General features: G+C 35.8%; 1 protein-coding gene and 1 long non-coding RNA gene across 2 annotated transcripts; one reads left to right on the top strand and one right to left on the bottom strand.

Annotated features, from left to right (window-relative positions):
* Positions 1–4,492: 4,492 nt before the first annotated feature.
* On the bottom strand, positions 4,493–6,703 carry LOC131004378 (probable aquaporin TIP-type). The gene is made up of 3 exons (XM_057931057.1): positions 6,488–6,703; positions 5,593–5,840; positions 4,493–5,018 (listed from the first exon to the last, which is right to left on the bottom strand). The coding sequence occupies exons 1-3, from the start codon at positions 6,612–6,614 to the stop codon at positions 4,644–4,646; spliced, it is 750 nt and encodes a 249-aa protein (XP_057787040.1). The 5' UTR covers positions 6,615–6,703; the 3' UTR covers positions 4,493–4,643.
* A 14,128-nt stretch (positions 6,704–20,831) lies between these two features.
* LOC131004373 (uncharacterized) lies at positions 20,832–21,815 on the top strand. Its single transcript, XR_009094979.1, has 2 exons — positions 20,832–21,032; positions 21,181–21,815. It is a non-coding gene; the product is annotated as an uncharacterized LOC131004373 (long non-coding RNA).
* Positions 21,816–22,426: the final 611 nt, after the last annotated feature.

The following is a 22,426-nucleotide window of genomic DNA, read 5'->3' as shown; positions in this document are numbered from 1 at the left end:
GGTGCAAAATAGATCAGACTGGGCTGACACGATGGCTGAGCAGAATTCCATTGAAAAAGGTATTGATGATTTGCTCAACAAGGAAGAGGCTATGTGGAAACAACGCTCTCAATGTCTGTGGCTTAACGAGGGAGACAAAAACACATCGTTCTTTCACAAAATTGCAACAGGAAGGCAGAGGAGGAACCGAATTAAAACGATCCAGAATGCAGAGGGGACCCAGGTCTCAAGTTTCGAGGATATTGAGAATGTGTTCAGACACTATTTTCAAGCACTCTTCACATCACAACCTTTTGCTAACAATGATGAGGTCCTTGAGGCGATCAATCCCATTGTAACAGATGAAATGAATGATCACCTCACAAAGCCTTTTTCAGCGGAAGAAGTCACAGAAGCTCTCTTTCAAATGCACCCTCTGAAATCACCTGGCCCAGACGGTATGCCTGCTCTCTTCTTCCATAAATGTTGGCATTTCTTAAAGAACTCCATTACACCAAATCTTCTTGACATCCTTAATAATGGTGGTGACCCTTCTAGTCTTAACGATACTTTCATATGCCTCATTCCGAAAAAAAAGAACTCGATGAGTCCAGCCGACTATCGCCCCATTAGTCTTTGCAATGTGGTTTTCAAAATCATCACTAAAGCCATTACTAATAGACTTAAATCTATTTTGCCTGGGCTTATTTATCCTACACAATCTGCTTTCGTCCCAGGCCGACATATCACTGATAACGCCCTCCTAGCTTTTGAGCTCTTCCACATGATGAAAAATAATCAAGCTAAAACTAGAGGTTCTTTTGCTTTTAAACTGGACATGGCAAAAGCCAACGATAGGGTTGAGTGGAGTTTTTTGGAAGCCGTTATGCTTCGCATGGGTTTCAAAGAATCTTTTGTCAATCTTGTGATGCGATGTGTTCGCTCTGTTAGTTTTGAGGTTTTAATTAATGGTCAGCCGGGCAATACTCTCATCCCAGAAAGAGGACTCCGTCAAGGAGATCCCCTTTCTCCTTATCTCTTTCTTTTTTGTGCAGAGAGCCTCTCCAGTTTGCTAAGGAAAGCTGAAACTCAAAACTTGCTTCATGGTGCTCGACTTTGCTCTACCGCCCCGGCTGTGTCACACTTATTCTTTGCTGATGACTCCATCATCTTCGGAAGGGCGCTCCCTCAAGAAATTGATACCATCAAACATATTATCTCTATCTACGAAGCGGCATCAGGACAAAAGGTTAACTTGGACAAATCCGACATCACCTTCAGCCGTAAAGTTCCTCTTACCTTGGCTGATGAGCTCTCGACCAGACTTGGGGTCCGACGACCTGAGAAACATGGAATTTATTTGGGGATTCCAAGTACTATTGGTCGATCAAAAAAAGAAGTTTTTCAAATGCTGGAAGATAGGGTGAAGAAGAAGTGCAAAAACTGGAAACGCCGATTTCTCTCAGCGGCGGGGAAGAGTGTTCTTATCAAAACTGTTGTCCAAGCTATTCCAGTCTACCTGATGAGTTGCTTCTTGATTCCGGAACAAACGTGTCAGCGTCTTAACTCCCTCGCTGCACAATTTTTTTGGGGGCAAAAGCATAATGAGAAACGTATACATTGGAGGAATTGGAAGGCCCTCTGCCGATCAAAAACTGATGGAGGATTAGGATTCCGTGATTTATCATGTTTCAACCGCGCTCTTTTGGCAAAACAAGTTTGGAGACTTATTTCCCAGCCGGACTCTCTGCTAGCGCAATCTCTGAAAGCCCGCTACTACCCTCGGTTGGATATCCTCCAAGCAACTAAAGCCCATAATCCATCTTTCTCTTGGAGAAGCTTAGTTGCTGGTATGGCTATCCTACGCGATGACCTAGCGTGGGGGATTGGAGATGGAAGAACTATCAGAGTGGGCCTTGATCGATGGATTCCATCCTCCTTTAAATTCAAACCATCTGCTGTTCTTGATGAGGAAACATCACACCTGCATGTTGCAGATTTCTTTAAAGACGACGAGAAAGATTGGGATTTGGGCAAGCTGACTCACATTTTTCCCAAGGCTGACATTCAAAGAATCATTTCCATCCCCTTATGCTCATCCGTCCACCAAGACTGGAGATACTGGCCCCACTCGAAAACTGGCGCTTACACCGTCAAATCAGGTTACGCTGCTGCTCTAAGGATGACAAATTCAGACGGTGCCTCCCCGTCGGGAGATCGCCAACAGTTGTGGAAATGGCTTTGGAACCTTAAAGTTACGCCAAAAGTTAAGCTCTTCACGTGGAGATGCCTTCAGGATGCTCTGCCAATTAAATGCGCTCTACGACGTCGGGGGTTGGATATTGAGCCTTTTTGCTCAAGATGTGGCGAAGCTGAGGAAACTCTTGAGCACGCTCTCCGGGATTGCGGTTGGGTGACCTTCTTCTGGGCAGCCTCTCCCTTGAGACTTTCTGTGGGCGTGATTAATAGAACCCAACCTTTATCACACTGGATCGCTGAGATTCAGAGTATTGACTCGGATGAAGCTCACCGTCTTTTTCTAACGCTGTTGTGGTCAGTTTGGTACGCCCGCAATCTGCTGCTTTTCCAGTATCAAGAACTCTCCCATCACCAATGTTTTCAGGTTGCTTTTAAACATCTCCCACCTCTCGCGGCGATCGGGCCTTCTTCTCCGTTGGATTCTTGCTCACTTTCAGAGGATCAGCTGATTGATACTTGGAAAGTCCAATGTGATGCGGCCTTCGATCAGAATCGAGGAGTGGGAATGGGCATCTTCATCACTGACGCTTCCAAGAATTGCGTGGGGGGTTGTATCAAATTCTGTGCTGCGACTCAAAATGCTGAAGCCGCTGAATGTCTTGCTTTAAAAGAAGGAGTGCTGAGGGCGAAAGCTTTACAAGGGAAGAACATCATCCTCGAAACAGACTGCAAATCGGCTTATTTCCGACTCTTAAGTAGTGAGTCTGATAGATCTCTCATTGGAGGAATCATTCAAGATATCAAGAACATCCTCCTCACGTTCGATCAAGTGAAGTTCAGTTGGACTAGACGAATAGCTAACACCACTGCTGATTGTTTAGCCAAATTTGCCTTGCTCCATTCTAAAAATAAGTCTTTTGTAAGGGCTCTGCCCAACTCTATTTGCTTCCCAGGTTTGGGCTAATATATTTGTCCTTTGGGGCTCAAAAAAAAAAAAAAAACACAAAATTTAAAATATGGAAATATTGTCCTTTCAAATGTCACATATGTTAGATTCTTATTGATTTTCTTGTGTATTAGTGTTAAATCTGAATCTAATAATTGAAAATTAATTATTTTACGAATTGGACTGTGCCGGCTTAGGTTGTCACTTGTCACTCCCCCACCTTTGATGAAAAAAAGAGAAAAAAGAATATTTTCATTCATTTTCTACTATTATTACATATTTATTATGATGAAAAATTTTATTTAGTCAAGTGAAATATTTTTTCCGGCAGCTCATTTTCACTCATTTTCTCTTCAATGTTGGATAATATTAACCGAAGATAGAGATTCCAACACTTTCTTATCTTTTATCTTTAATAAACTTATGATAGAAAAAAATGAGAAAATATAATATTTTCTCATCTTTATTTACTTATTTTTATTAATGAAAATTTTATAACCAAGTAAACGCACCCTTTTTTAACTAATTCCAAATATTTGTTTATCTATTTTAACATTTTCTTTTATATTAAGGCAAACTATAGGCTGGAAAGATTTTGAAAAAGAAAAACGTAACTTTGTGAAGTTGAAGCCATAAACTCAACAAGCCAAAATTCAGGTAAACTTCGTGAAATTGAAACCATGAACTCACCAACAGGCTAAAGTTCAGGTCATCGAGTTTAACTAATCCAAAATATAATTTTCACAAAATTTCGTATTCATTGGGCCAAAATTCATACTCCGATCCGACAGTTCACAATCACACCAATTTTCCATTAGCAACTTTGTAATTTTTTAAATTAGAACTACAAAATAACTAATAGGGCTGGCAAATCGTGTGTGTTGGATCATTATCGAGTTGACCTGATATTGACACAAACCGGACATGAATACAATAACAACATGATTTAACGAAACTATACGATAACGACACGGTATGATTAAAACCTAATTAAACATGAAACCCGAAAAGCTAAAGTGTGAAAGAATTAAAAATTTAAAATAAATATTTAATAAAAAATAATATTAACTCTATCAGGTTATACGAACATGATAAGAAATTATCAGGTTCTTATTAGGTCGACACGATAAGGACACAAATCTGATAAGGCTTGACACTAGTCCATTAATTTCGTGCGATTTCGTATCGTGCTTTCGTATCGTGTCGAAAATTGCCAGCCCTAATAACTACCTAGTGAAGAATCGGACTATATAACATAATTAACCCTTAATCATATTAGAAGAACCGAATTACAGAATTAAAACTCTATAGTTTATCAAGGGCGGAAATAAGAACTCAACAAGGGGAAAGAGAAAGAAACAGCACCCGTCACAAAATTCGGAACTTATTTACATTTTTATTTGAAATTGAGAAAATACACCACCTTTTTGCCAAGTAGAAAAATAAAACTCCAAAAAGAAAAGCCCATTACATTTGCAACACTATGAAACAAAGCAAACAAAGAAATGAAAGCATGGGCTCAAGCAGCATAATCGTCAGCTGGAATTGCAGAGTGGGACCCAATGAAAACATCACCGTAGATGAGGCCCGCGAGCCCGCCGCCGATAAGCGGGCCGACCCAATAGATCCAGTTCTGAGCGAAGTTCCCGCTGGCGACGGCGGGCCCAAATGATCGGGCCGGGTTCATGGAGCCTCCGCTAAACGGGCCAGCGGCCAAGATGTTGGCCCCGACAATGAATCCAATTGCAATGGGGGCAATTGTGCCAATTGAGCCCTTCTTGGGGTCTGCGGCAGTGGCGTATACAGTGTAAACTAGTGCAAAAGTAATCACTATTTCCATTACTACCCCTTGGATCTCACTTTGTCCCGCTGCAACTCCATGTGTCGGAACACCCTGCACCACACCATATATTTCTTTTTTATTTTTTACAAACAAATTGACTTTCAGATCAAATACTTTGCTATTATTATTATACATTCAAAATCAATATAGTCCATTAATCTTGATTGATACACGATCGGGATTGATTTGCAAATGAGATTATATATTTTTATGCAAGTGTTGTACAAATTTACAATAATGTATTGTTTAAGCTAGCAGAATTGTAAGTTTTTTTACTAGATGCTGACGTTGTACTTTCAAACATAAATATGATCTTAAAGCTCCGTCTCACAAAAACATGAACAAAGAGAAGTGCAAGGTGTTGTGATAGTAATGAATTAATTAAGGAAAAGTAGTGGTGGGCCATGATGTACTAAAATGGAAAGGTTCATGTTTTTGTGAGACACCTCAAAATGGAAAAACGTTCATGTTTTTGTGAGACGGATGGAGTATTTATCAAGTGTGATATATGCTTTTATCGAATTAAACTCAATATTTTCAACACTCTATGAAATAATAATAATAATAATAACTTACTTATTCTCCCTAATATACAGTGCATATTTTGATAAAAATTAAGACGTACCAAGCCAGTTACAAATGTGAGTAGAAGACAAGCAACAATGGAGGCAAGACATTGTGCAATCCAATAGAAAAGGCCGGTGAGGATAGTGATATGCCCTCCGATGGCTAATCCAAATGTCACGGCGGGATTGAGATGGCCGCCGGAAATGTTGGCGGCCATCGACACTCCCACAAATAGTGCAAATGCATGAGCCACCGCCACCGCCACCAAGCCCGCCGGGTCGAGTGCGGCATCTGATGTTAGCTTGTCTATAATAAAAAGAAAAACCACATCATCCAATTAGATATAGAATACTAGCTAGAAATTTGTTAATTAAATATGCAAGCGCAAGAGGAAAAGAAAAAAAAGGCAAATAAAGGTAGTGATATAAAAGAATGAATAAAGCATAAATGAATATTAGAAATGCACAAATTGTATATTTGAGATTGGGCCTCATTAAATCTTATTTAACGAAAATTTGGTGGAAAAAACACCGAATTATCAAATTCGATGCTTTTCCCATTTAAATGATTTAAAATAAAAAATAAAAAAATTCGCTCGCCTAAGTATAAGTTTTTTTTGTCCTGTCCTTACATGCATGTCACCGGCTTTTGTTAAAAAAATGATTTAGCACATGCAACCTTATTATAAGACAGATTTATCATGATATTCATCAGAACATGAGAAAAATTCACAATGGTCACCTTCTCTTCGCAAAATTAACAATTTGAGTTCTGTGATATATTTTGTTTGTATTCCATCTCATACTATATCAATACTCATAATAACATGTATGTACATATTAATAACAGAATACACGAAAATCGAGAACAAAAATAATTCTAGAGAGAAAAAAAAAAGGATTTTTTTCTTTCTAGAATTAAAAATAAAACACTTTGAAAAGGTTGTGACTTACTATAAGCCATGGCAGAGCCGACACCGGCGAAAACGAAGAGAAGAGTGGCGATGAATTCAGCTACATAACTCTTAATTGATGCCGCGCTAAATGAGTCGCCAACGCTGCCAAAACCAATTTTCACCATTCTATTTTTATTATTTTTATTTTTAATTTCAAAGCTCAAAGAAATATAGAGAGAAAATATAAAGTTTCGAATTTTACAACTTCTAATTTGAATATTTGGCCTCAATATAGAAGTGGGCTTATATAGTGCAAAACTTAAGTGCAATTAGCATTATGTATTACCGACTTTGGCCCTACATAGTGGTTTAGAGCAACTCATTGGCGCCGACCAACCGCCCTTAACCCATAATATATGAGCGTAATTGATATTAATTATGCTTATCGACATCGACTGAGAAGATGTTCGAATTTGTTGTATCTCAAAAAAAACTATATCGTCTTTTTTGGATAAATAAATTATTAAACTTATAATATTAGTAAAATTATAAAATATGTATATTACAAATAAATTATTTACTAAAAATTATAGTTTTTTATTTTAAAATAACAATTTTAATTTTTAACTTGATTCTTAACTATATACAACATAATTTTTAACTCGCAGATAGGACTGGTGGTAATATATCGGGGCCGGAGTTTCTTGAGAGGTCGCCTGGGAGAATGGCCGAGCCAGATTTGCTGGCGGCTGTTACGAAGCCGGTCCAGGTATCGGTTTATGACAAGCCTTTCAGTGAGTATAGCTATGAGGAGGAGGAGACGATTATTGCGGATAAGGTGGGTCATGCGACGCATGATGATATACGGGAGACCCCTTCCCCAGTACCGGGAGAGACTGGAGGAGTTGTGACAGAGTAGCAATCGGTGGAGGTTAACTCTCCAATTAAGGAAGTTCATGGGGATAAGCAAACAAATACTACTCCAGAGGATATTGCTATCCGTATAAATCGGTTAGAGGAGCAGGTTTCTCAGGGGATGCAGTTGATCACGGAGCAGAAGCGCGGACGGGGGCGCCCAGGAAAGGTAAACGAGCCAGTGCATGCAGTTCCGGAAGGTTGCCTTAAAAGTCGCCTCAGGAATGCAAAAGAAATGGGTTACAAGCCGATAATTTTGTGGTCGACCTTTCCAATAGACCCAGTATGCAGGCAATGAATAATATTGTTCATGGACGTTGGTCGGATGAAATGGATGATTATCCTGAATTCCAATTTTGAGCTGTCCTTGTCTACTTAGTTTTCTCATCTCTTTCGGAGATTTGTGCCCTTAGTCTGCGTTTTTGTGCCTTCAAGGGATGACTTTTTCTTCTTTTTCTTTATAATAAACCTCAATTTAATAATACAACATAATTATTTCCAAAATAATAAAAAATTATATATATATATATATATATATATATATATATATATATATATAAAACTAACATATAAATCTTCTAACATTTTATTAATGACACTAGATGTAAGATTGAAGAGTTCAGGTAGTCCTTTGGATATTAATTTCATCGCCAAAACTATTTATTTAGTTTGAAAAAATATGTACAATAAATCTATTCTATTGTACATATGCAATTATTTGACCAAAAAATAAAATAATGTAAAAATATAACTTTATCTAATCATTTCATATATGGTAGTAGTTCTCCAACCAGTGAAGATAAAAAAAATATTGAAATTGTAAGAAATATTAATATATATAATATATATATAGGAGAACTGAGGTATAAACATTTTTTAACATATGAAATACGAATTAGCTAAAATGTATGAATTCTATATAGAATATGTATAAATTCTATGTAGAACATGTATGAACTCAGCCAAATATTAATTACATTAATTTAAAATTTATACTTATAAATTGTAATATAAAATAATTCCTCATCCAATTTGAGCCAACAATACACTACTGATAAATAATTACAAGAATCCATGACTACGGTCTTATATATATATTTTTGTGTGTAGTGGTCCTTAATGGATGATACTGATAACTAATACATGAGGTGTCAATTACGTACCTTTTCAATTTTTATAGTAATAACCGCACTAACAATTTATAATGTAATTAGTAGTGATGTAATTGACCATCGTCTTCATAATCATTAATTACTTTATTAATTTTTAACTAAATTTGTTATGTAAATAAAACCAAGTGGAGCATGTGGATTGGTGTAACAGCCCGGCTCCAGAGTTGACGGCTGTCCCCACAGACCAACACGAGTCTTTTCTAACGTGTTTTGTCATCACTCGCACGCTCCCTGAGAAACTTCCCAGGGGGTCACCCATCCCGAAATTGCTCCAAGCCAAGCACGCTTAACCTTGGAGTTTCTTTCGTATAGGCACCAGAAAAGAAGATGTATCTTGTTGATATGAGTAGCACCTATCAAATCCTTTAAGCTCTCATCGAATATGCAGTCCCATACCTGCATATTCTCGGAATCCCTTTCGTTCGGGTGTGTTCCGGTTCATCCATGCGCCCCTCCGCTTGGAAGTCTTAACCGGAGCCGCTCTTTGTCCGTGCCTCTTTGCACCGGCGATCACTCCGTACTTCATCCCCGGGCGTCACAGGCCCACCAGCTTCCGCTTGGTTCGGTATGCAGTCCCATACCTGCATATTCTCGGAATCCCTCTCGTTCGGGTGTGTTCCGGTTCATCCCTGCGCCCCTCCGCTTGGAAGTCTTAACCGGAGCCGCTCTTTGTCCGTGCCTCTTTGCACCGGCGATCACTCCGTACTTCATCCCCGGGCGTCACAGGCCCACCAGCTTCCGCTTGGTTCGTACCCGAACCACACCGTACTGGAAGAGGTTCGGCTCTGATACCACCTGTAACAGCCCGGCTCCAGAGTTGACGGTTGTCCCCACAGACCAACACGAGTCTTTTCTAGCGTGTTTTGTTCTCACTCGCACGCTCCCTGAGAAACTTCCCAGGGGGTCACCCATCCCGAAATTGCTCCAAGCCAAGCACGCTTAACCTTGGAGTTTCTTTCGTATAGGCACCAGAAAAGAAGATGCATCTTGTTTATATGAGTAGCACCTATCAAATCCTTTAAGCTCTCCTCGAATATGCAGTCCCATACCTGCATATTCTCGGAATCCCTCTCGTTCGGGTGTGTTCCGGTTCATCCCTGCGCCCCTCCGCTTGGAAGTCTTAACCGGAGCCGCTCTTTGTCCGTGCCTCTTTGCACCGGCGATCACTCCGTACTTCATCCCCGGGCGTCACAATTGGAGAAGTGTCGTCTATCTATTTATTATATAAAGAGCTACATGTTGAAGAACTCTCTATCATTCTCTATTTTATGTGACAGTACTTTCACAATTTAGGGGGGTGTATTAGTTCAAGATTTATGTAGATTTTAAAAGTTCGTGTATTTTAAAAGTCTATAGAATTCACGCGGATTCTTCATGATTTTGAATGAATTCTCGGTCGTATTTTGAATGAATTACCAAGAATTTATCGTGATTTTTTCGAAGTTAAAATTCACAAAGTCAGCGGTCGTTGCGAGCATGCGAGCGCTGCAGGCCCTGCGAGCGCTGGGTTCACTCGAGCGTTGAAGAACCAGCGATCGCTGAAGCCCAACGACCGCTGGCTTGTTAAAACACAACAATCACTGAATCAGACAACAGTCACAACACAATCCACAAGTAGTAATGGCTAAGACACTTATGCACTCCCCTATGGTTGCAATTTGTGCAAGGTTTGTATAAATGCCCAAACAACCTTTTAGAAGCACTAGTAACACACTATAAGATCCAGGTGTAACAATGCAAGATGATGAAGAAAATAATTTTATGTGTATATTTGAATTAGCACGAAATTGCTTACCCGCAATTATAGACCACATTGTGTATTATATTTATTCCGCTTCTTCTGTCAATGATAGGCAAAAAACACTCATCCATAACAGATAATGCAACAGCTAACTTAGAGTTGCATTCAACCCTTGAAGGAAATCCACGCTGCGATGCATCAGACACATCTGACCGTTGGATAACGGACCATGATATTCCAGCTTCCAATTCGTGTTTGATTCCAAGAATTTTCAATAAGTGATCATATATCTATAGAACAAAAAAGATAAGGTATGAAGAAACTTCTAATCTATTCCATAAGGATAAAAAAGCAAATGCGAGGAAGCTGATCTTTATTGCATGCAACATTACATAGAATAACATCAAAACAATATATACAACATAATATATTGCAGGCGGCCGCGGCGCCCCAGCGAGCGCTGGAATAGTTGGCCACGAACGCTAGCGTCCAGCGGCCGCTGGCTTCTTGGCCGTGGACGCTGGCACCCAGCGAGAGCGGAATTTTGCTGGATTTGTGAATTCTCATGGTCTATGTTCGGATTTGTTCATGCCTATTTTTTCAACGAAATCAATGAAAGTCATTCCAACTTTAAAGTCCATAGATTAACGAATACACCCAAATTTTCATAGACTTTTAAAAGTCTTGAACGAATACACACAGATTTTTATAGACTTTTAAAAGTCTTGAACGAATACACTCAGATTTTCATAGACTTTTAAAAGTCTTGAACTAATACACCCAGACTTTAAAAGTCTGCAGAAATCTTTTAAAGTTTTGAACTAATACACCTCCTACTTCCTTCATTCTCAAATCTACACTAGGTATTTTTACATTTTTCTTCATCTATCCGACATTGAATTTATACTAAACTTCATTAATTCATCATCTAAATAAAAGGCTCAATCTTTGTGCATACACAAGCTCATCTATCTTTCCCACATTGATATCCTATTAAATTTAATCATGGAAAAATTGAATAAAGAAATACTTATAATAGGTATTTCAAATAAATATTTTTTCACACTTTTTTATAATTGTAATAGTTTTTCATGTTAAATTTATTCATAAATTAAAATTTAAAAAAATTGTAATTAGATTTCAATATTTGTAAAACTAAATAAAAATATAGTAGATGATTTTTTATTTATATCTCCTTATTGGATTTCATTTCATATGATATCAATAAAAGAAAAACTCGTAAACATATTATCTATTAATGAGAGCATCAAAAATATACATTTTGGCAGCTATTCAATCTCACTCAATCCTGATAGAACAGAAAAATCAATAATGAAAATTTAATTACCTTCAAAAATATTTTTAAAAAATCATGTTCGTTTCACAAAAATTATTTTCCAAGTATAAAAAGATGACACATTTCGTGGAAGCGCGCACATGACATCTATATATTTATATAGTTAATTAAATTAAATTCACATAATCTGTTAGTTGGAGGAACTGAACCCTAGTTTTCAACAAATACAAGGAGCAACTTATCCATTGAACCAAAACTCATTCTTATTTTTCTAACACAATATAATTTTATTTTAACTAAATATCGATTTTTTTTAAAGAAACAAAATAAATCGACAACAATGCATCATAATTCATAGCAACTAACTAGCCAACTAAATTTAACTTGTCTAAGTGATAGTTCGTGTTTCTACCTAAACATCCTTTTAATAATGAAGAGCTTGAGAATCACACTGAAAGTGAAGGCACAGACGGTATCAAACTATTTAACTAAAACAAGTTTAAAATACAAATGAAATTACTATTGAAAAATAAGTTTACATTACATGTCAAACTATAATATAAAACATATCAAAGAGGAGTTTTTTCATTGCTTTTTCCACTTCTTTTATCACCAAACATGAAAAAAAGTGAACAAATTAAACATATATTTTAAAATAAAATACTAATGTTTCTGTATAGATAAATAATTAAAAAAAGTATAAGAAGTGCTCGTTCTTAGTAAAATAGATTTAAATATCAAATGTTAGAGGTTTAATAGAAATATATATGAAAGTCAAGCTTGCTTATGACATAAACATAAGACAAAAATGAGATTTAAAAGAAAATACCATTTGTTTACATAATATGAAAAGATGCATTTTGAACAATCTTTGAGCATCAACATAAAAAGGATATTTTGACAAACGCTCTCAATTTTATTAAATCAAATAACATGAAGATGACATATATATATATACTCCTATGTTAAACAATTAAAAAAAATATATGCTTAGGATAGAAAGGAACATTTTGCCAAGAGAGATTAGATGATGCAAAATAAATTATACTTACAATTGAATATTCAAGAAGCTTTACCAAAATTGTAAATGCTCTCTCCGAATCTCCGAACAATGCTGACACGAAAAAAGAAAGTACCAAGTCCTCAAATATTGAAAAAAACGAGAGTATAATATAATAAAAAAATGAATAACTATATCCTGAATTTCATAACATCGAATATGAGAATTTCAAAGGAATTAGAATTTAGAAATGCCTCATGGTCGTCTGTGACAAAAAGATGTCAAGAAAATAACCGAAATTATATTGTACTTATATTACAATCTATTAAAAATTTCATTATACAAATATTCTATTGATAATCATGAATTATGCATTTTGTCAAACAATTGGTACACAGTAGCATATTCATGTTTCAATATTTGAAATAAATCTTTGAAGAAATATGATAAACAACAATAATTTAAGAATCTTAAAATATCATTACTTGAATAGTATTATGCAATATATCAAGATTTATTCATCGATTCATTTCAAATTCACAATAACAAAAATGAAAAGTTTAAATTCTTTTAAGAGATGGTATTGGGTACAATCGGATGTATCGTACAATTAGATTGCACCCGCACTCAAATCCTAATCTACACTCTGATTCGAACTCGCATTCTGATCTGAACCGTGTAAATGACACTATTTACACTATTTTGGATGTGGGTCAACCCGGTTGCACGGTATATCGAATTGTACCTAAATTTTTGTGTATTGTAATTGCAAATATTCTAAAATTTTCATTCTACTTAGAATTTAAAAAATATTTTTTAAAATTATGATTTATTGAATTCCTTATAACAAATATCGTAGTCAAGACATTATATCTACATTTATCCAAGAAACTCTAAAGTCAGCTTCAAAAGTGTCCGTGTTTTCACTTCACTTTGCTCAGAAAAAAAAAAAGTTTATTTCACTTCAGTAGACTTATTTGAGTAGATTCGATTAAAAATTCTTTAGTTTAATCAAACGGTAAGTGATGTAATCAATAAAGTTAGTCCCCTGCAACTGCAATACGCAAGCATGCGCCTACTCACGCATAAGCTGCAGAGTAAGTGTTGTCTGTCAAATTGTCATTCGCCACCTCCATTCTCTACCGGCGACGTCGCTAACTTGCCGGAACCCTACCGTTCCACTTCCACCCCTCTTTCATCAACAGTTTGCATTTGTCAACTTGAATTTTGGGTAGCTATTCCAAGTTTTCTCTAAGCTTGACCTTGTTGTACTGCTAGCTCATCTGATTGTACTCCTTCTCGACTCACTCATATATAGTGACTGTTGTTGGCTTGTACTTGCCTTTCCTACAAATTTGTTAACTGCCTTTCTATTTTGTGATCTTATCTTGTAATCTGCGTTTGTCATGGTTTGTGTCTAAATGGATGAACTATGATGTAAATCAATTTTCTCAAGTTTGTTCGTAATTTTGAACAACCTTTCTTTTTATATGTTTTTTCTTTTCCAAGCCATAATTTATTACCATGGTAGGTTGTGACTGTTGGCAATGGCAATTTTTTGTTCTCATGTGTTCATTTCTGATTTTCTTTATGCATGCTTTCTTTATGCCAACCCAAAATAAGTGGGAAGTAATAATCGGTGAAGAATGTACTAAGTTCAGAAAATATGTCAAGATCCCTTGAAAAAAATGGCATTTATATGAATTCCTCAAATTTGTTTAATTTATATGGAGTAATGTTGCTGCTTGTATTTGATGTGCCTAGTGTATTTGAGATATCTCTTCCTCAGTTGGTTGTATGGGCTGCCAGTTCTAATCTCGTGTTGGAGGTCTCAAAAAATTTGAAGGCCGTTTTGTTTCTAAAAACTTGAGTCATGTTTGATTCTCTATGTTGCCTTTATGAATATGAGAACCAATTGATACCATATTTAATTCGCTATCCTCTGAAACATTTTGCACTTGAGAGCACAATCCACTATAAACCTTTGGTTTTAAAATGGTTGTTTCAAAATGATGTAGGACTGGGACTAGTCTACATGAGTGGGGATTTTTTGAATCATGCTTTGCACACATAGCAATGATACTTTTATTTTTTGTTTCTTTTTATTCCATGTCTCCATAAATACACATATGGGGATTTTGATTTTAGGATTTATCTAACTTCTCAATTGCTCTGTAGAATCATCTCAGCAATACTAGGCCTGTTTCTCTCTCTATACTCATGATTATTGTGCTTAATTAATAATTATTTGAATCCTGCACTTAGGTTTATCCTCTAAGTCCGCTTCAGCATTGCCTGTTGGCTATGCTAACTTTGAAATGACTCTATTTCCTTTTTATCAAAAGCCATCTCATCAATTAATTTTCTTTCAAATGTTCTCTACATATGTAACTTGAATATGCAAGCATGCCTGTCTGCTGACTTTTTTCCTCTGTATGTTGAGAATTAATGTTGTCATAGACCACTTTTTAGTATTTACTGATCTTGTATGATCTGATTCACTTCTTCGCGCTTCGTTAAGATTTCCCCTTGTCTATTATTTATTGTTTGTTAAATGAAGTAATGAACATCCTATATAAAACACATGTTAATTGAATACATATCATCGTCGAGTGACATACATGACATATTTCATGTAAAAGTACTACCTTATTAATAATGCAGTCTTTAATTACTTCCTTGGTGATTGATTGAATGGGCTTTTGCTCCAAAGTACATGCCTCCTTGTTTTTGCTATTTCTCTTGGCTGGTACATATTTTGTAAATGGGAAAATGAGTATTTTCCCATCAAAAAGCACAGTCTCATCTTCTGCTATCAAGGGCCTGCACACAGTGCACATTTGACTAATTTACATCCCTAATTAGAAATGCCTCATGGTCGTCTGTGACAAAAAGATGTCAAGAAAATAACCGAAATTATATTGTACTTATATTACAATCTATTAAAATTTTCACTATACAAATATTCTATTGATAATCATGAATTATGCATTTTGTCAAACAATTGGTACACAGTAGCATATTCATGTTTCAATATTTGAAATAAATCTTTGAAGAAATATGATAAACAACAATAATTTAAGAATCTTAAAATATCATTACTTGAATAGTATTATGCAATATATCAAGATTTATTCATCGATTCATTTCAAATTCACAATAACAAAAATGAAAAGTTTAAATTCTTTTAAGAGATGGCATTGGGTACAATCGGATGTATCGTACAATTAGGTTGCACCCGCACTCAAATCCTAATCTACACTCTGATCCGAACTCGCATTCTGATCCGAACCGTGTAAATGACACTATTTACACTATTTTGGATGCGGGTCAATCCGGTTGCACGGTATATCGAATTGTACCTAAATTTTTGTGTATGGTAATTGCAAATATTCTAAAATTTTCATTCTACTTAGAATTTAAAAAATATTTTTTTTAATTATGATTTATTGAATTGAATTCCTTATAACAAATATCGTAGCCAAGACATTATATCTACATTTATCCAAGAAACTCTAAAGTCAGCTTCAAAAGTGTCCGTGTTTTCACTTCACTTTGCTCAGAAAAAAAAAAGTTTATTTCACTTCAGTAGACTTATTTGAGTAGATTCGATTAAAAATTCTTTAGTTTAATCAAACGGTAAGTGATGTAATCAATAAAGTTAGTCCCCTGCAACTGCAATACGCAAGCATGCGCCTACTCACGCATAAGCTGCAGAGTAAGTGTTGTCTGTCAACTTGTCATTCGCCACCTCCATTCTCTACCGGCGATGTCGCTAACTTGCCGGAACCCTACCGTTCCACTTCCACCCCTCTTTCATCAACAGTTTGCATTTGCTAACTTGAATTTTGGGTAGCTATTCCAAGTTTTCTCTAAGCTTGACCTTGTTGTACTGCTAGCTCATCTGATTGTACTCCTTCTCGACTCACTCATATATAGTGACTGTTGTTGGCTTGTACTTGCCTTTCCTACAAATTTGTTAACTGCCTTTCTATTTTGTGATCTTATCTTGTAATCTGTGTTTGTCATGGTTTGTGTCTAAATGGATGAACTATGATGTAAATCAATTTTCTCAAGTTTTGTTCTTAATTTTGAACAACCTTTCTTTTTATATGTTTTTTCTTTTCCAAGCCATAATTTATTACCATGGTAGGTTGTGATTGTTGGCAATGGCAATTTTTTGTTCTCATGTGTTCATTTCTGATTTTCTTTATGCATGCTTTCTTTATGCCAACCCAAAATAAGTGGGAAGTAATAATCGGTGAAGAATGTACTAAGTTCAGAAAATATGTCAAGATCCCTTGAAAAAAATGGCATTTATATGAATTCCTCAAATTTGTTTAATTTATATGGAGTAATGTTGCTGCTTGTATTTGATGTGCCTAGTGTATTTGAGATATCTCTTCCTCAGTTGGTTGTATGGGCTGCCAGTTCTAATCTCGTGTTGGAGGTCTCAAAAAATTTGAAGGCCGTTTTGTTTCTAAAAACTTGAGTCATGTTTGATTCTCTATGTTGCCTTTATGAATATGAGAACCAATTGATACCATATTTAATTCGCTATCCTCTGAAACATTTTGCACTTGAGAGCACAATCCACTATAAACCTTTGGTTTTAAAATGGTTGTTTCAAAATGATGCAGGACTGGGACTAGTCTACATGAGTGGGGATTTTTTGAATCATGCTTTGCACACATAGCAATGATACTTTTATTTTTTGTTTCTTTTTATTCCATGTCTCCATAAATACACATATGGGGATTTTGATTTTAGGATTTATCTAACTTCTCAATTGCTCTGTAGAATCATCTCAGCAATACTAGGCCTGTTTCTCTCTGTATACTCATGATTATTGTGCTTAATTAATAATTATTTGAATCCTGCACTTAGGTTTATCCTCTAAGTCCGCTTCAGCATTGCCTGTTGGCTATGCTAACTTTGAAATGACTCTATTTCCTTTTTATCAAAAGCCATCTCATCAATTAATTTTCTTTCAAATGTTCTCTACATATGTAACTTGAATATGCAAGCATGCCTGTCTGCTGACTTTTTTCCTCTGTATGTTGAGAATTAATGTTGTCATAGACCACTTTTTAGTATTTACTGATCTTGTATGATCTGATTCACTTCTTCGCGCTTCGTTAAGATTTCCCCTTGTCTATTATTTATTGTTTGTTAAATGAAGTAATGAACATCCTATCTAAAACACATGTTAATTGAATACATATCATCGTTGAGTGACATACATGACATATTTCATGTAAAAGTACTACTCCCTCCGTCCGCCAAGATTATGGCAATTTGCTTGGGCACGGGATTTAATAAAATTGGTGATGATTTTGATGTAGAGGAGAAAGGGTTCCACCACTTTATGAGATGAGTGGTTGAGATTGAATTTTGAGTTGTTTTTTGTAAATAAAGAGTGTTAGTAAGGATAAAATATTAAAAAGAATGGTGGGACCATTGCCATAAAAGGAAAGTGACATAATCTTGGCGGACGCCCGATATAGTAATTTTGACATAATCTTGGCGGACGGAGGGAGTACCTTATTAATAATGCAGTCCTTAATTACTTCCTTGGTGATTGATTGAATGGGCTTTTGCTCCAAAGTACCTGCCTCCTTGTTTTTGCTATTTCTCTTGGCTGGTACATATTCTGTAAATGGGAAAATGACTATTTTCCCATCAAAAAGCACAGTCTCATCTTCTGCTATCAAGGGCCTGCACACAGTGCACATTTGACTAATTTACATCCCTAATTAGAAATGCCTCATGATCGTCTGTGACAAAAAGATGTCAAGAAAATAACCGAAATTATATTGTACTTATATTACAATCTATTAAAAATTTCATTATACAAATATTCTATTGATAATCATGAATTATGCATTTTGTCAAACAATTGGTGCACAGTAGCATATTCATGTTTCAATATTTGAAATAAATCTTTGAAGAAATATGATAAACAACAATAATTTAAGAATCTTAAAATATCATTACTTGAATAGTATTATGCAATATATCAAAATTTATTCATCGATTCATTTCAAATTCACAATAACAAAAATGAAAAGTTTAAATTCTTTTAAGAGATGGTATTGGGTACAATCGGATGTATCGTACAATTAGGTTGCACCCGCACTCAAATCCTAATCTACACTCTGATCCGAACTCGCATTCTGATCCGAACCGTGTAAATGACACTATTTACACTATTTTGGATGCGGGTCAACCCGGTTTGCACGGTATATCGAATTGTACCTAAATTTTTGTGTATGGTAATTGCAAATATTCTAAAATTTTCATTCTACTTAGAATTTAAAAAATATTTTTTTTAATTATGATTTATTGAATTGAATTCCTTATAACAAATATCGTAGCCAAGACATTATATCTACATTTATCCAAGAAACACTAAAGTCAGCTTCAAAAGTGTTCGTGTTTTCACTTCACTTTGCTCAGAAAAAAAAAGTTTATTTCACTTCAGTAGACTTATTTGAGTAGATTCGATTAAAAATTCTTTAGTTTAATCAAACGGTGAGTGATGTAATCAATAAAGTTAGTCCCCTGCAACTGCAATACGCAAGCATGCGCCTACTCACGCATAAGCTGCAGAGTAAGTGTTGTCTGTCAACTTGTCATTCGCCACCTTCATTCTCTACCGGCGAATTCGCTAAGTTGTTGGAACCCTACGTTCCACTTCCACCCCTCTTTCATCAACACCTGTATCCCGAGTTTGCATTTGCCAACTTGAATTTTGGGTAGCTATTCCAAGTTTTCTCTAAGCTTGACCTTGTTGTACTGCTAGCTCATCTGATTGTACTCCTACTCGGCTCACTCATATATAGTGACTGTTGTTGGCTTGTACTTGCCTTTCCTACAAATTTGTTAACTGCCTTTCAATTTTGTGATCTTATTTTGTAATCTGCGTTTGTCATGGTTTGTGTCTACATGGATGAACTATGATGTAAATCAATTTTCTCCAGTTTGTTCTTAATTTTGAACAACCTTTCTTTTTATATGTTCTTTCTTTTCCAAGCCATAATTTATTACCATGGTACTATGGTAGGTTGTGACTGTTGGCAATGGCAATTTTTTGTTCTCATGTGTTCATTTCTGATTTTCTTTATGCATGCTTTCTTTATGGCAACCCAAAATAAGTGGGAAGTAATAACCGGTGAAGAATGTACTTAGTTCAGAAAATATGTCAAGATCCCTTGAAAAAAATGGCATTTATATGAATTCCTCAAATTTGTATTTAATTTATATGGAGTAATGTTGCTGCTTGTATTTGATGTGTCTAGTGTATTTGAGATATCTCTTCCTCAGTTGGTTGTATGGGCTGCCAGTTCTAATCTCGTGTTGGAGGTCTCAAAAATTTTTAAGGCCGTTTTGTTTTTAAAAACTTGAGTCATGTTTGATTCTCTATGTTGCCTTTGTTATGAATATGAGAACCAATTGATACCATATTTAATTCGCTATCCTCCGAAACATTTTGCACTTGAGAGCACAATCCACTAAAAACCTTTGGTTTTAAAATGGTTGTTTCAAAATGATGCAGTACTGGGACTAGTCTACACGAGTGGGGATTTTTTGAATCATGCTTTGCACACATAGCAATGATACCTTTATTTTATTTCTTTTTATTCCATGTCTCCATAAATACACATATGGGGATTTTGATTTTAGGATTTATCTAACGTCTCAATTGCTCTGTTGAATCATCTCAGCAATACTAGGCCTGTTTCTCTATCTATACTCATGATTATTGTGCTTAATTAATACTCCTTCCGTCCACGAAAAAGTGTCCCGATTCTCCTCTTTTTTTTGTCCATGAAAAAGAGTCATGTTTCACTTTTTATACAATTTTACCCTTTGTTGACTTATCTATTTACTTGATTTGCCATTCATTCACCCATGACAATCTATACTATATTAAAACAGCAGTTTTCAATTAGAAATTGATTTCAAATCAATTTCAAATTAATTTGACTGGCAATTTTGATAATACTTTTAATATGAAGGTTAAAAAGAAATTATTAACACCCACTAATTCATTTCACACGTTCACACTAATTCAACAAAATATATTAATTAATTAGAAAACACTATTCAAATATAATTATACAATCCACGTTTTATCCACTAAATAAATAAACTACGACTAAACAAATAAATTATAAAATGTTGTGATTATAATATGTTGTTTTAAAACAAATTTAAATAAAAATATTCCCCACCATCCACTAACCCCCACTCTCACACGATTCTCAATCACCACAATACTTATTATAATAATCTCACTCCAACACTAAAACACACGCCTTTTCCTTTCTGCCTTTTCGGTTTTGCCTCTCTTTTCTGCAAATGGCTCCAGCTTTTCAATTCATTCAAGATCTTGAAGAAGGATTGAGCAAATTCACGATCCAGCTTCGCCTCATACGTTGTTATGAATCAACTCACTTCAGCAACAACACACTGGTATGTGATGAACATGCATTTTTACCTCTTGGTATGTCATATTTGATGGTTAGTTATAAGGTTTTTGTGTGTTTGATGGTTTATTTTGAGCTTATATTGGTTTTTGGTCAAGAACTTGTCTCTTGCTTGTGTTTGAACGTATTTTTAGAAATAAAGAAGCAGAATTTGGAAGATTTGGCTGAAATACAAGTTATAGTTCATCTCGAGAGGAGTTCGTGAGCGCAAATGGTTCGTAAATCGGAGTTCGAACGAGGGAGAACGAGCCAAAACAAAATCACTGCACAAGGCCGAGCGAGGTCGCGCGGTCCAGGCGCGCGGCCGCGCGACGAAGGCAGAAACTCTGGACAGCGCGCGCGTGCGCGCTAGCAGGCCGCGCGAGGTCATGCGGTCTCGGCGCGGCCGCGCGACCCGGCCGCGCGAGACGCCATTTTCTCGCCCAGTTTCCAGATTTTTCACTTAAAGCGCGATTTTGGAGTATTTTTGGAGCTTGAAGACCTAGGGCATATAAATACCATCCAATAACTTATTCCCCAATCATCTTTTATCATATTTTACATCTTTTGGAGAGCTTTGAGAAGACGGAGAACACCATTGGAGCAAGAACTGAAGATTCTCAATTTGACTACGGTTTTATTGTTGAATGTTTTACAGTTTTATTGAGATATTGATTTTTAGTCATATGTCTATGTGTGGCTAGAATCTCTTTTTCCCAGGGTTTAAGGAGTAGACATGATTTGAATTTCTGACTGTTTGATTCGATTAATTGAGATTGTTATTCCTTTTTATGTTCTTGTTATTATTGTTTGCTTTATTGATTGGCCACCAATTTAGCATAATCATAGGTTTTAATTTGAGATCGGGAGATGATAATTATTACCTGAACTAAGAACATAGAACATATTTATTTTAATTCTAAAGGGAATTGATAATTGTGAGGGCGTTAATCCTAGGAACTTTTAGGAGTTACGTGTTAGAAGTGCGATCCAGGGATGGTAGCCTTGCATGTAATCAACGGTTTGTATGCCACGGGAGTGGGTATGGACTAGCCTAGAGATTGCCTTGGGAATCATCTTATTAATTGAATTGAACATGTTAGTTAGGAGAATCTGTTGAAACCTTTGCCTTGGAAATCTTCTCGTATATGTTTCTCTGCTTCGCAGCTTGATTTATTTTATTTCCTATTATTTATTTATATAGTTTTAAAACAAAACTCTTAATTTCGTTTGTCCAGATAGAGTAGAATAATTTAGGATACGAATTGATTAAATCAGTCTCTGTGGAATACGACCTTGCTTGCTACTGTACACAATTGCACCCGTACAATTGCGGCGTGTTAAATAAAATAGCGGACATAATGCATTTTCCATGACAAAAAGGTATAGTTAGTTTAAGAT

The sequence above is a fragment of the Salvia miltiorrhiza genome, unplaced genomic scaffold (assembly GCF_028751815.1).
Source record: "Salvia miltiorrhiza cultivar Shanhuang (shh) unplaced genomic scaffold, IMPLAD_Smil_shh original_scaffold_386, whole genome shotgun sequence".
NCBI lineage: Eukaryota > Viridiplantae > Streptophyta > Magnoliopsida > Lamiales > Lamiaceae > Salvia > Salvia miltiorrhiza.
The sequence above is the reverse complement of the archived record's forward strand: the minus strand, read 5'-3'. Positions and strand labels throughout refer to the sequence as shown.